At 45.2% G+C, this 13,728-nt stretch overlaps 1 protein-coding gene across 1 annotated transcript in view; it reads left to right on the forward strand.

The window, feature by feature from the left end:
• LOC119170742 (fatty-acid amide hydrolase 2-A) overlaps positions 1-11,377 on the forward strand; it is a 29,183-nt gene extending 17,806 nt beyond the window's left edge. Inside the window, exons 6-7 of the mRNA XM_075886793.1 lie at positions 8,378-8,473; positions 10,463-11,377. Of these exons, the coding sequence (XP_075742908.1) occupies positions 8,378-8,473; positions 10,463-11,074 (708 nt within the window). The 3' untranslated portion in view covers positions 11,075-11,377. The remainder of the gene's footprint in view (positions 1-8,377; positions 8,474-10,462) is intronic.
• Positions 11,378-13,728: the final 2,351 nt, after the last annotated feature.

Here is a 13,728-nt window from a genome sequence, read left to right on the forward strand (position 1 = left end):
TAACGTACTAGTGCATTCTCCAATATTTTATACAGAAAGATGGGTTCAAAAGTACAGCGACGTGTTTTTCTTTCCTCTGTGATTTTTTTTTCAGGAATGCTATAAAGTGGTTTTAATATCTCGAAAAATCGACTCACTGAACACCGCGGTAAAGGATGAGAACACAAAAACGTCCTCTCGCAGGCATCACTCTATCATGGGAAAGTAAATAAATAAGCCAATATTGCATAAAATAAAAGCAACCACTCAGTCAGCGGGAACTGAATCAGTTCATTACTGATTCATAAAAAAACGAGGACTCATAAACAACGAGGATTCATAAAAAAAACGAGGACGACGACGAAGTGTCCATTTCATAGAACGCTTGTACCCTTGTCTGAAATTTTCTATTTGTTTTACCGCTAATTCTGGGAGCTGCCGCTCCCTCCTTGCGAGAATGGATGAAGAAGCCTCTCAGGATTTTCGAGGTGGACAACCGCTACGTCTGGCAGCGGCCAGGAAACGTGAGACCACCTCAAGTGGCACAGACAGTGAGGCAACGGAGCTCTATTACGACGGTTTCGAGTCATCGGATGACTACTACACAGTCGTCATGAGCCGCAATGCAAAAAAAAAGACTGCTACTAACATCGTCGACGGCAAGTATGTCCACCGTGCAGGCTACCGCGCAGCGTTGGCCACACACTATACTATTCATGGCTGTGGACCCTTCAGCTAACCTACGGCGGCTTAACAGGCAAGTCCTCTCTGTATACCTCGAAGGACTCGCTCCAAATAAGATTAAAGGCGTCAGGATCAACTCACGGAAGAATGTTCTGGCAGTTGATGTTCTACACCGTAATGCACTGCAAAGCCTACAGAACATCTTGGAAGTCGACAGAGTGACAGTTAACTCAGTGATCTCCACTGACTTTAAGGGCAGTGTTGGCGTCATTTATGACGTGGACATTTCCATTCCCGCTGACGATTTTCTAATCTTGATAAACCCAACTACAGACGACATCCTCATCAAGCACATCACAAGGCTTGGTCAGTCACGATGCCTGAAGATTGTTTTTGAGGGAGACAGTCTCCCCCCACACGTCAAAGTTGGCCACGTTCGCCACCAGGTCCGTCCATACATACCGAAGCCCCTACAATGCTTCAGATGTTTCAACATGGGACGTGTCAAAGGAGTATGTACCAGCAATGTCGTGTGCTCGTGGTGTGCCGAACCTCATTCAGAAGACACCTGTCACGAAACCGCGTTGAAATGCCCCAATTGCCACGGCGCTCATAAAGCGTCGTCTAAATATTGCTCACGAGTGCGAAATATATGCGCGGTGCTGAAACGCATGGTGCGCGACTATTCAATGCACAGAGAAGCCGCTGCTACTGTCAGGCGACGTCGGCGTCACCACAGAAGATCATCACGCAACGTGACATCTGCCGATAGAGACACGTCATCTCAAGCAAGAAGAAAAGGCCCCCCATCGTCAAGCTCTGTGAAGACTGATACACCAAAAACAGAATCAGGGTCAAGACTCCGACCTCGTGAAGAGTGGCCATCACTTCCCCGAACACATCCTGTTTCAGAGGTGCATCGAATCCCGCCAACCTCGATACCATTACGAACCACTGATGAAAAGACAAGTGAGCATCGCCAGGTCATCAACACGTTGCAGACCCTTATGAGCGCAATGCGCATGCTCCTAAGCAACATGAACACCCCATCAGCGCAGAGCGCACTCCAAGTGCTGGACACTTTGAGTTCGGTGTTTGCAGCTCTAAGGTAAAACGATGGCCCGCAACATGTTATCCTTCCGGGAGGAGGTCAAGAATGCATCTATCCTTCAGTGGAATGCCAGAGAACTTAGAGTGCGTATGTCAGAGTTCCGGCAATATGTATTCACGAACCAGTTCTCCATAATTGTGATTTGTGAACCAAATTTGTCAGCTCAGATGATACTGTCTGGATATGAGTGCTTTATGTCTTCTACCCACGGAGAGCGCAGCAAGGACCCTGTGTTCATACGGCGCGACTTAACTTATGTTCATCACCCTGTACTCCCTGACGAAGAAAACCAGTACGTTTGCCTAACAGTAAAAAACAATAAGACCACATTCACCATCATTGGAGCTTACTTACTTCCATCAAGTCGTCTAGACCATGAGCGCTTGCGCGGAATTTCGAATTACACTCTCTAGCCATGGGTGATAACAGGTGGCTTCAGTGCCCACGACTACTTATGGCGAAGCACCAGGGTCATAACTAGAGGGAGACAGTTACTGTCTTTCGCTTCTGAATGTGAACTTATCCTCGTGAATGACGGCAGCCTTACTTATCTGCACGGATCGGCCTATAGCAGTTGCCTGGACCTCACTTTTGTCTCACGCTCGTTCGCCAGCAGAGTGCACTGGTTTTCGGATTTGGAAACAAGGGGTAGCGACCACATCCCAACATACCTGAAGATTGACGGCTTTCCAACTCTCAAGTCCTCCAGATCCGTCCAGTGCACCGATTGGCAAAAATACAAGTTAAACATGGAAGACTATGTTGGCGCCTCACCTTTCAACCTAGGGGACGCAATAAAGAGTGCCCTACAGTCAACGACGCGTTCACTTCCGGGGAGCTCATCTCGCACTGATATGGACATTCATCTCGAGAAACTCCGAGCGATTCGTCGTCGTGCAGAACGACGTTATAGACGCACGAGGTCATTTGATGATCTGAGAGTGGCCAGACGCACACAAAAGAAAATACAGCGTCACATGGACAAGTTGGACAAGCAACGATGGGCATCTTTTTGCGAGTCTTTAGATCCCAGAAAGCCTCTGTCACTAATCTGGAGAACTGTCCGGGGTCTTTGTACAACCATTACTCAGAGCTACCCATTAAAATCTCTGGCACTTCACTTACGCTGCGAAGAGATTGATGTCGCAGATTCTTTCTGTCGAAGAATTGCCTGCGGGTCAAATTCGACTGGGACGAAGACGCCCGACTTTTCTGTATCCTTACCGCCTGATTGCCCTCGCGAGCTGTTTGGGAAATGTTATGGAAAGGATGAATTTAACGCGTCTGGAATGGTACTTAGAGTTCTACGAAATATATCTAGATGCCATGTCCGGGTTCAGACGAGGCCGCTCGTCAATTGACAATGTAGTTGACTTTGTGAAATATGTAGAACACCAGAAGGCCTGCAAATGGTTTCCTGTTGCTCTGTTTCTTGACGTTAAAGGGGCATACGACAATGTCACCCACGAAGCCATTCTCAGAGCACTAGAAGGAGTGGGACTTGGTGGCAGGATATATACGTGGGTTCATAGCTACCTACAGAATAGATCACTTCACGTGCAGACAGAGAATGGCACGACACCTGAGTATTACTGCAGCCGAGGAGTCCCGCAAGGCGGAGTGCTAAGCCCGACGCTGTTCAATCTAACACTCATTGGACTGGTTGGCAAGCAACCAAGCAGTGTACGACTTTCCATTTATGCTGATGACATCTGTGTGTGGACATCAGGTGTGACTTGACTTCAACTTCGCGCTCGACTTCAGAAGGCAGCATCAGTGGCATCGTACCACCTACGCAAACAAGGGCTCGAAATCGTAAGTGGGAAGTGTACAGTCATGGCATTCACAAGAACACCATTGTCCGCTTACGGCATATCAATTAACGGGCAGTTGGCGTCATGCAGCTGGAGTCACAGGTTCTTGGGAGTCGTAATAGACCGAAACCTCTCTTGGACACCCCACGTAAACTACGTGAAAAAGCGGCTGACTGCCACTTGTCACTTATTCAGGTTTCTTGCTGGGAAAAGTTGGGGAATGTCTGTCGAGTCTATCTTACAGCTGTACAAGGTATTATTGACTGGATTCCTGTGGTATAGCATACCTGTTATATCTAACACGTGCAAAACGAACCTGCGCACAATCCAAAATATTCAAGCCCGAGCGCTTAGGATATGCCTTGGTTTACCCCGCTGCGCATCGACAGCTGAAACAATTGCCATTGCACAGGACTACTCGATCATGACGCACATCATCATTGGAACGATGCGTGCGTACCTCAGGCAACATGCTAGGATTCCTCCCCAGCACTTGAAAACCCTCGCTACTTAGAGGCCCCACACGAGATTTAGTGCAATTGTCTGTGCTCATCGTGCGTCGTTTACGTCAAGTTTTACGCTTGCTGAGAAACTGGTGTATACTCCGTGGTGCCTGACACTTACACAAGCACGTGTTTCAATTCCAAGAATACAAAAAAATCAAATTTGCCTTCATCTGCCCTAAAACAATTGATCTTGAGCCTTCTGCACGAAATGTACAACAACCACGTGCACATATACACCGATGGTTCAACCACAGCGTCTGGTTCTGGCGGTGTGGTGGTGATTCCAGCTAGAAAAATCACTCTGCGAATCAAACTGTCACACCTCACTACGTCTTCGGCGGCAGAACTTTCGGCTTTGCGTGGCGCCCTAGAGTACATCAAATCCCAAAGACCGAGTAAATGGGCTGTGTTTTCCGACTCGAAACCAGCCCTACAGAGCATGCAGTCAGTCCTTCGACGAGGTTGCCATGAACAATTTACTTACGAAGTTTTCAAGCTTGTTCACCACGTCACAGAAACAGGTCACGAGGTCAAGTTTCAGTGGCTTCCTGGCCATTGTGGGATCAGTGGCAATGATTCCGCAGACAACGCGGCTCGCACATCCCACCAAGAAGAGCACACCCTTCCGATTCCTTTGTCAAGGACTGACGCTGCAAAGCAACTTCGTCACCTGGCACGTAGTCTGAGCCTGCAGGAGTGGAACACCCCAAGCATAAGACATACGAGACTATACCAAATAAACCCTCGGACGGAACTTCGACCGCCATCCGGACTTGGTCGACATGAAGCTTCACTTTTTTGTCACATTTGGTTGAGGTTTGCCTTCACAAAAGCATATAGAACCCTCATCTGATTGACCGACAATGCGGAATGCGGCGTCTGCTGCACCAAAGAAGACATCGACCATCTGATATGCCATTGCCCTCGATTCGCCTCTGAAAGACAGAAGCTTTCGGGCGCATTGCGACAATTCGACGATCGGCCACTCTCTGTGCAGACGCTACTGGAACACCGTCATCGCCTTTCGTCGGCTCAAAAAGAAGTCAAAGCTGTCTTGTGCTTTTTGAGGACTATAGGCCTACGCGACCACCTTTAACTTTTGTGTAGTGCCACCGCTGCATACGTGCCAGCCGATTGACTGACAATGCTGTTTTTTCTCTCTCTCTCTTTCTCTTCTCTTTCCTCTCTCTCTCATCTTTATGCCCCCCTCCCCATTCCCCCAGCGTTGGGTAGCAATGCGGGCATGTGCCTGGATAACCTTCCTTCCTTCCCTCTTGTTGTTTATCCCCCCATAAAAAACTATTCATCTTCAATACACTCGACAACTTTATTTAGGCCCAATGCTTTGAGCAAAACAAACGCTTATCAAAATCACAGAAGGATCGACTCATCCTTGAGTCGTTTGGCATGAAATAGAACACTCAGCATGGAAAAAATGAATATGCTCGAAGAACTGAATTTCTGCCGCAGCATCATCATCATCAACCTGACTACGCCCACTGCAGGGCAATGGCCTCTCTAATGATTCGCCAATCAACGCGGTCTTGTGCTCTTTGCTACCACGTTATATCTGTGAGCTTCTGAATCTCATCGGTATACCCAACTTTCTGCCTCCCCTTCGTGCGTTTGCCTTCTATGAAAATCCAGTCAGTCACTCCTAATGAGCAGCGGTTATTTTGCCTACGTGCTACGTGCCAGGTCCATGTCCATTTTTTCTTTTTGATTTCAACTATTCAGGCCATCATTCGGGCATTATAACAACCGAGAAATCGCCAATGTGATTCAGGCCAACTATTCGTCATACCACGTCCGAAAAAAAAGCTAAAGATTACCTTTTGATTAGCTTCTGATCCGTCCTTAATATCGTGCCATTGCCATTTGTTTTTTTTCTACGTATTTCTTTTATAACGTTCTGTACCATTGATCGTCAGGACTCGTGTAAACATTTCCGTACCTGTGTTATTATTGTTGTGTACTGAGTATAGCTATTTTACTTACTGTTCTTTGACTGTATGCTGTATCCTGTGTGCCGTACTTTGATCATCTATTGTTATCTGTCTGTTCTCATGCTCCGCACTTTTTCACCCCTGGGCAATATATGGGTAGGGGGCTTTGTTAGGCAGCCGTATACAGCCTTTAGCCCCTTCAATTCAGACTATGACTGTGAGAACAAAGTTCAAATTCAATTCGATTCAACTACGATATCCTTAACCATGGTTTGTTTCCTGACCCACTGTACTCTCTTCTTGTTTCTTAAGGTTACCTCTATCATTTTCCTTTCTATCGCTCGTTACGTGATTCTCAATTTGAGCGCCACCCTCTTTGTAAGCATCCAGGCTTCCGCTCAATAGTAGCTGTTATTTACCTTCTTCTTGATGGTTAGTGGCACATTACCATTAATCATTTGAGAATGCTTGCCGAATGTGATCCCCTCCATCCTTATTTATCTGCTAATTTCATTCTCATGATTCGGCTCCACGATCCCTAACTGTTCTAAAAAAGCATATTCCTTTGCTACTTCCAGTATCTCTCCACCTATCGCAAAGTGCTGTTTTCTGCCGAGACTGCTGCCCTGTACTTAAGTTTTGTGCATATAAATTTTCAGACCCACTTTTCTGGTTTACGAGTCCAGTTCAGTATTATTGAGCTGTAATTCGCCCCTTGAGTTACTCATCAAGGTGATGCCATCAGCGAATCCCAGGTTACTAAGATACTCTCAATTATCTCTTATCGCCATTTCTTCCCAATCTAGGGCCTTCGAAACCTCCTGTAAACACGCGGTGAATAGCATTAAAGAGACCTTGTCTGCCTGCCTTACATCCTTCTTTATTGGGATTCTGTCGCTTTCTTAAAGAACTATGATGGCCATGGATCCACCGTAGATTTTTCCAGTATGTTTATGTAGGGTTCGTCGATGCGTTGATTACGCGATGCCTGCATACTGCCGATGTCTCGGCTGAGACTTCTCGTAATGTTTTAAAGCAATGTATAGAGGTTGGTTTTTCTCCGCGCATTTCTCTATTACCTGATTGATACTACGAATATGGTCTATTGTGAAGTAGCCTGCACAAAATACTACTTTGGTTGATTGAACTGTGTTGTGCCGTAATTCTATTTTAGGAATTATTTTTTGTAAATAGTTTCTGGAGAACGGAGAGTAAGCTGACCGGCCTGTAATTTTTGGGTCCTTGACGTCTTCTTTCTTATAGAATAGGTTGATGTTGATGTTCTTCTAAGATCCTCGCACCCTTCCTGTCAAGAGCTACTTCGTATATAAGGTGGTCAGTTTCATTGCGATAGCAACTATATGGACACTCCCGGCTGTATTTTGCCACCGGCGTCGGCGTCACTAACCGTATATGTATACGTATCTATATATATGAAAGTGCAAGCAAGAAAAAAAACAGAAAAATACTTTGACGTGCAGAATCAAACTTGGGTCTTCCAATTGTGAGTGCGAGGCATTAACTACTGAGCCACCGAGGAGCACGTTCATCTCCGTTCAAATGGCAAGCTATTTATATCTATTACTTACCGCAGCTCACGGGCATCTCAAGGGGAGCTATCGTATTTTCAGCATTACCAGCAAGATGGCGCAATGAGCACACGTCACCACATCGTGCCGCGGCGCGCACTCTAATCTCTCACGCGTATTTTGCCCTGCTTAGAGGAGGGAAGCGATGCTACCTCGCACGTCCTCATCTCGTGAGGGGGGGGGGGGCGGAGAAAGAAGAGGAGGAGCGTACATCTTGGCTGGCCTTCGACTTTACCTGGAACGATTTTGTTGCAGTTACCGGGCTGTCAAAGGTCACTGCAATCATTGCAGTCTCCCTTTGCGAAAACTGCGCGCTTTTCAGAAACAGCGAAGTAAACTGAGACGCTTATTCGCGTGCATCTGTATCAGTGAGTAAGTATCGTGCGTCGTTTGTGCGTGAGAAGTGCGGGGCACCTTTCGATCTGCTTTCCAATTTGTTGTTATTGCGTCCCTTGGTTTGCCTGTGCGGCAAAGCTGTGACCTTTTTTCTAACATAATTTCTACGCCATATTTCAGCACTTCCGTTGTTATTTTATCCTCGCCAGCGGCTTTGCCTCTTTGCATTCCTTCTAGGGGTTTTCTTACTTTCCCTGTCGTTACTCGTAGGATGACTAATTCCTCTGCTTCTTACTGCTTCTTACGATCCACCCTGGTTGTTCGAATATATAAGCACTGATAATGTCCTAACTTCTATTGCCTGCTATAGTGTAATTTATTTTTTCGTCTTCATAAAATTATTAATATGCAGGTTAACCTTAAGAACCTGAAGCTGTATTACATGGACACTGAAGGCAGCCTTTACATCAGTCGCGTGACAACCGATGCTCGTCAGGCTGTTAGACTGGTAAGTACTTATATCAAACATCTATGTACATACTTTGAAGTGTGTTTCATTACATCTCCTGAGAAGCAAATGGACAACAACGTTTACACTTTGATGTATGCACAGAGTGAAACCTAGGTGAATGGCATAGCCCACCGATTATTGAGCTGCTTTACAAGAATATTTCCGTGCCAATAACCGCAACAATTACACATTGGACCTTGACGCCCCCTTACACGCCCACACACACAGACAAGCACAGTTACACGCACGAACGGAGGTAGGCAAACACAGTGAGCATAATAAAGTCTGCGCAAGAACGCAGAGTATGATAACTGTCCGAACCGTAAAAACATTGTAAACTACCCATTTCAAACGAAAAGCTAATGCAGACTTCTCGAAACGAAAAGCTCCTAAAAGGCGAGGCAATGTTTTGCTCGTTCAGGTTACACGTTGGGGGGGTGTCGAAGCTTCATAAACACGATGGTCCGAAGTTTGATAATGACTTTGTAAGAGGCTTGTAAATCACAGAGCGAGGCGGAATCCTCTTCACGATTAAGAACATGGATACCCATTATGATAAGTAGGTTCAGCAGGCATTCACAAGGCACACAAGAATACTGAAAAGAAACAAGTGTGATGAGTATATTTCAGGAAGGTAGCTACACAGCAGAGCTCCACGCTACTCACTCTGGCTATTTTTCACGCAATATATACACAGACGAGAAAAGACAGACATCAGGGGCGCAAACTCAAAACTGATTTGTGTAATACAACAAAATGCAGTTATATCTTCGAGACTAACTAACGCCCCGCAATAGTATTTCTGAACACCCACTACAAAAAACCAGAGAGTTCTGTTCAACACTACATTAAAAAAATAACAATAACAAAAAGGCACGTGCATGAATCCTGCTACAGATACGTGACGTTCAACGCAAATTTTTGTTAGTGTGTTATTTTTTTCATGATGTATTGTTGAACAGAAATCTTTAGTTTTGTCTCGTGGGGGCTCAGGACCACCGGCGAGGGCATTTGTTAGGCTCGAAGAAATAAAAAAAATGTTGTATTCAATAAATCAGTTCTTAGTTTGTTTCCCTGGTGTTTGTTTTTCTCATCCGTGTGTATGTTGCACGAAAATTAACCATGACTCAGTACCAATCCGCCCAACTTGCAGTAATCAGTCTGGTTGTGCGTTTTTTAGTTGATGAAATGAGGGCCAATAATTTTGACATATGTAGCATAGGGACACGGGTACGTACACAGAGACACTGATTACGTTAAAGATAGAATGCCTGGTTCGCGTATAGTGCATGATCAAAAATACATTTAATGTTGTATTTCTTGAATACCTCTAAGCTTTAGTAAACGGCATGGCTATTGTTTCAACCCCAGACAGAGTGTGGCCTTATCATGCGTATCTTCGACATTCAAAGGCTTGTGGGTATATAAATAAGTACTACTCGTAGAGCGATTGTATAGTGGGCCGTGGAATAGGTGTCATTTTTTTGTATTTTTCCATGTAGTTTTAGTTCTGTGCGCTGCTCCACCCGCTTGATGTGGTGGTGAGATTGAGCTATTGCTTCGACTGATATACGAACATCGAACACGAAATTTCTGGAGCCCTTTACTACGGCGTCTTTCCTGATCACGTCGTCGTTTTGGAACGTTGAACACCGCATATCAATCACGTCAGTGAACATCCGACAAAATGTACACGAGAAAATTTCTCGCAGCGAAACGGGATCACGACCATCTAGCGATAACTGCTGAGTGTACACGTCAAGGGGAACTTTGATTACGCCCCTTTCCTCTTTCCTGAAATGGATGATGCCATTTTTTTAGTTCTTCCCAATACTTTCGTGCTATAATCAATTGTATTTCGATCTCTTGCTGCTTTGGTGTATTGAAACATATTCCACTTTCTGCTTCCCATTCCTCTTGATTCTGCAGTGTAATCAATGTACGTCACATCGTTCAAAATGTTTCTTGTCTTTCCACCAATCACAGGTCATTCAACACCTGAAGGTAGCGCATGGACTCGAGGCGCAGCGGCTGTGCTTGCCAGAGATACGGTTTGGCATGTACGTGCTCTCCAAGATCTTCGGCATCAAAGGGACCAAGCCCGTGGTCGAGATGTACAGGCCCGGCGGGCTCAACCCGTTCGTCGAACTGCTCTACTACCTGGTTGGGGCTGGTCGGCACACACTTGTCGCGTTAATGGCGTCTTTCACAACGCTGATTGGCCGCTTCCGTACGACGCAGGAGGGCGAAGCCGTACTCACTGCAATAGAGAACACCCGCGACCGCTTCGAAGAAATACTGGGGGACGACGGAGTTTTGATCTTGCCAGCAGCCACAAGCGCTGCCCCATTTCAGAATCAGGAACTTCTATTTCTCGATGGAATCAGCATGACAGCTTTGTTTAATCTGTTTAAGGTGCCCGCGACAGTGTGCCCTGTCATGAAGTCGGCGGACAATTTGCCCTTGTGTGTCCAGCTAGTCGCGAAGAGAGGAAACGACAGGCTATGCCTCGCGGTTGCCATGGAAATAGAGAAGCGCTTTGGAGGGTCGGTTGATTATACAAGAAACTTCAAGAGTGAGCAAAATAAAGCTTCATGACCTGGCAGAGCACTCTTGGTGAGGGCTTTTGAAGATACCCTACTTTTGAGGAAAGTGATTTTGTGAAAGTGCTGCTCAGGCGAGAAAGGCTAGCGTGTGAAATCCTTTTGTACATTTTACTGCGCAACTAAGGAAGCACATGGTTCAAGTGTTCGTTATTTCGACAAACACTTCCATATATGTTGTCACGCTTGACACAATTCTAGAATGCTCTTATCTAGAAACAGCGCGGAGAAACATTTCCAATTTTCGTCGTTTGTCTTACAAAATGCCAGAATAAAGGAGGTTGCGATATTTACAGAATATGCTCCTTCTGTTCAATGTGCCATTGCAAAGGTTTCGATGTGAGATTAGTTTGCGTCTTGACGCTTTTTCAGTGACATTTCCTCTCTTGTGAACTAATTCTGTATTCTCAACGCTGCCTAACAGTCACGTGATTATTTAGGAAACAAACCCATTACACTCTTAGCGCCGTAAATTTCTATACTGCGTGCGAGAATGCTTTATTTCTGTGCACCCTATTTATCACGTCGCACTCGATTACAGTAGAATGATTTGGCCTAAGGAGAGTTTTTCTACAAGTTTTGTTTAGTGTGTCAAGGGATTTACAAATTTATCGTTTAGTATCACAATGTAGGGTACTCATTCACGCCCTTGTTACAAATCAAAAGGTTTTGCATGCTTGTTATTCACCTATAGTCGACCACTATTTCTCGCTCTTGAGAAGGAAGAATAGTTCAACACAGATGAAGATTAGGTAAGGGCAGCCGGCCGTTCATACAACCGAGCAATGTGGACTTGGTGTTGTGGGGACTCTTGCTGAACGCTTCGTCAGCTCTTGTCTCTTGTATTCATTCTGGTCTGCTTTGTATACCCCAGTTTTTAAACGAACACCACGCAAAAATCCACTCGTAGTAATTTACCCGCTATCTTGACATGAACTGCTCTTTCAAACAGCTCTGTCCCCGGTGCGCAGCATGAATGCTCCGTTAAAGAGTATCGGATGAACCAGCCTATACCGCGTAACATCAAGCAGTCACTGAAGATACTTGAGCCTGGCACAACCAATGAACGTACCCGGTGTTCCACTCCTTGGCTACGCGACTTGGACGGCATGATTTACATGTAATGGTATCAGGACGATTGTGGCCGTTTAAATTACTTCGTATGAAGCAAAACCATTGTTCCGTAACTTTATTCTATCATGAAAATAAATAACAGGTGGTAACAAGAAAATAATGATATGCATGTCATGTATGCACGCCATGACTTCTATGCCACGCTCACGGTGAGCTTGTGGCTGTTGCAACCGCTTGATATACCGAAAGATTGGCATTGCGTGACGTGACTGTATGACGAACAATATGACAGGTGGGAACATGAAAACAACGACATACACGTAATGTGCGCCATGACTTAAATGTTATGCTCATTGTGAAATTTAGGCATAGCTAGGTCGATATATACCTGAACTGGTGTTGCGCGACGCGACCGTACGACGAACACATATTGCGGTGAGTAACCTTTAAGGCGACCATCTTCCTATTATCATGCTTCATCGCATTACGTTTTATTCTCGCACATCTATTTATTCTGCTGAAATACTGTTCTCAGCCCGAGCTATGCACTACTTCACCGAACTTCATTTTGGAGGTCACTGACAATGAGCGAAGCGGCTCTTTGGCATCAGTGGGGGCAGAACAAGAACATCTTTCATTTTTTTTTCGCTTGCGAAGGTTAGTTCATGCCCTTTAAAATATACACCCTTTTTAACGTATTAGGGGAAAGCCTTGTCCGGTGTTGGTATGTCTTTATACTACTACTAAAAACAATGGTTATAATACCACTACTACTACTAATAGTAGTAACAATAAAAATAATCACAGAACAAATACACATTCACCATCTTCATCAGCATGACTATGCTCACTGCAGGGCTAATCAACCCGGTCCTGTGCATTCTGATGCCATGTAGTACCTGAAAACTTCCTAATCTCATCAGCTCACCTAACTTTCTGTGTCCCCCTAGCACGTTCGCCTTAACTGAGAATTCAGTAAGGTACCCTCAGCGATCTGCAGTGGCTATCCTGCCCCCACGTAACGCTCGCGGCCCACATTAATTTCCTTATATCAACGATATCTTTAAATTCAATTAGTTGCCTGACCCACTCTGCTCACAGCCTGGCGCCTAAGGATATATCTACACTCTAAAAAAGATCTGAGTGAAAGGGGTGTCCTTTTGTCCCACTATAATAATCACCATCTGACTCGCTAGCGCTTCTTTTCTGAAAATTCAGTGCTGGCCACTTTTTTACCCACAATGTTATGTCACGTTGATAACGGTAATGTTGATCATGACGTGAAACGACCGGGCGTGTGGCGATAGTGCAAGGTAACGAAGGCGAGATAGCTGGCCATTACTCTTGTAGAACAAAAAGATGCCCTTATTACTGATGCTGATGCTGATGACCTCTGATGGATGGCGCTTACCCACAACGGGGAATGGGCCAAGAACCGGCCGGCAGGGTACTTAAATGAAACTAAAATGAAAATGAAGCCAATCTGAAAAAGTTGCTCAAAATATTACTACCAAAAACAAAAATGTTTGCTGAGCAAGCGGTCAAACCATCTTTTGTTTTTGAAAGACGTAACTA

Source organism: Rhipicephalus microplus, chromosome 2 (assembly GCF_043290135.1).
Source record: "Rhipicephalus microplus isolate Deutch F79 chromosome 2, USDA_Rmic, whole genome shotgun sequence".
Lineage (NCBI taxonomy): Eukaryota > Metazoa > Arthropoda > Arachnida > Ixodida > Ixodidae > Rhipicephalus > Rhipicephalus microplus.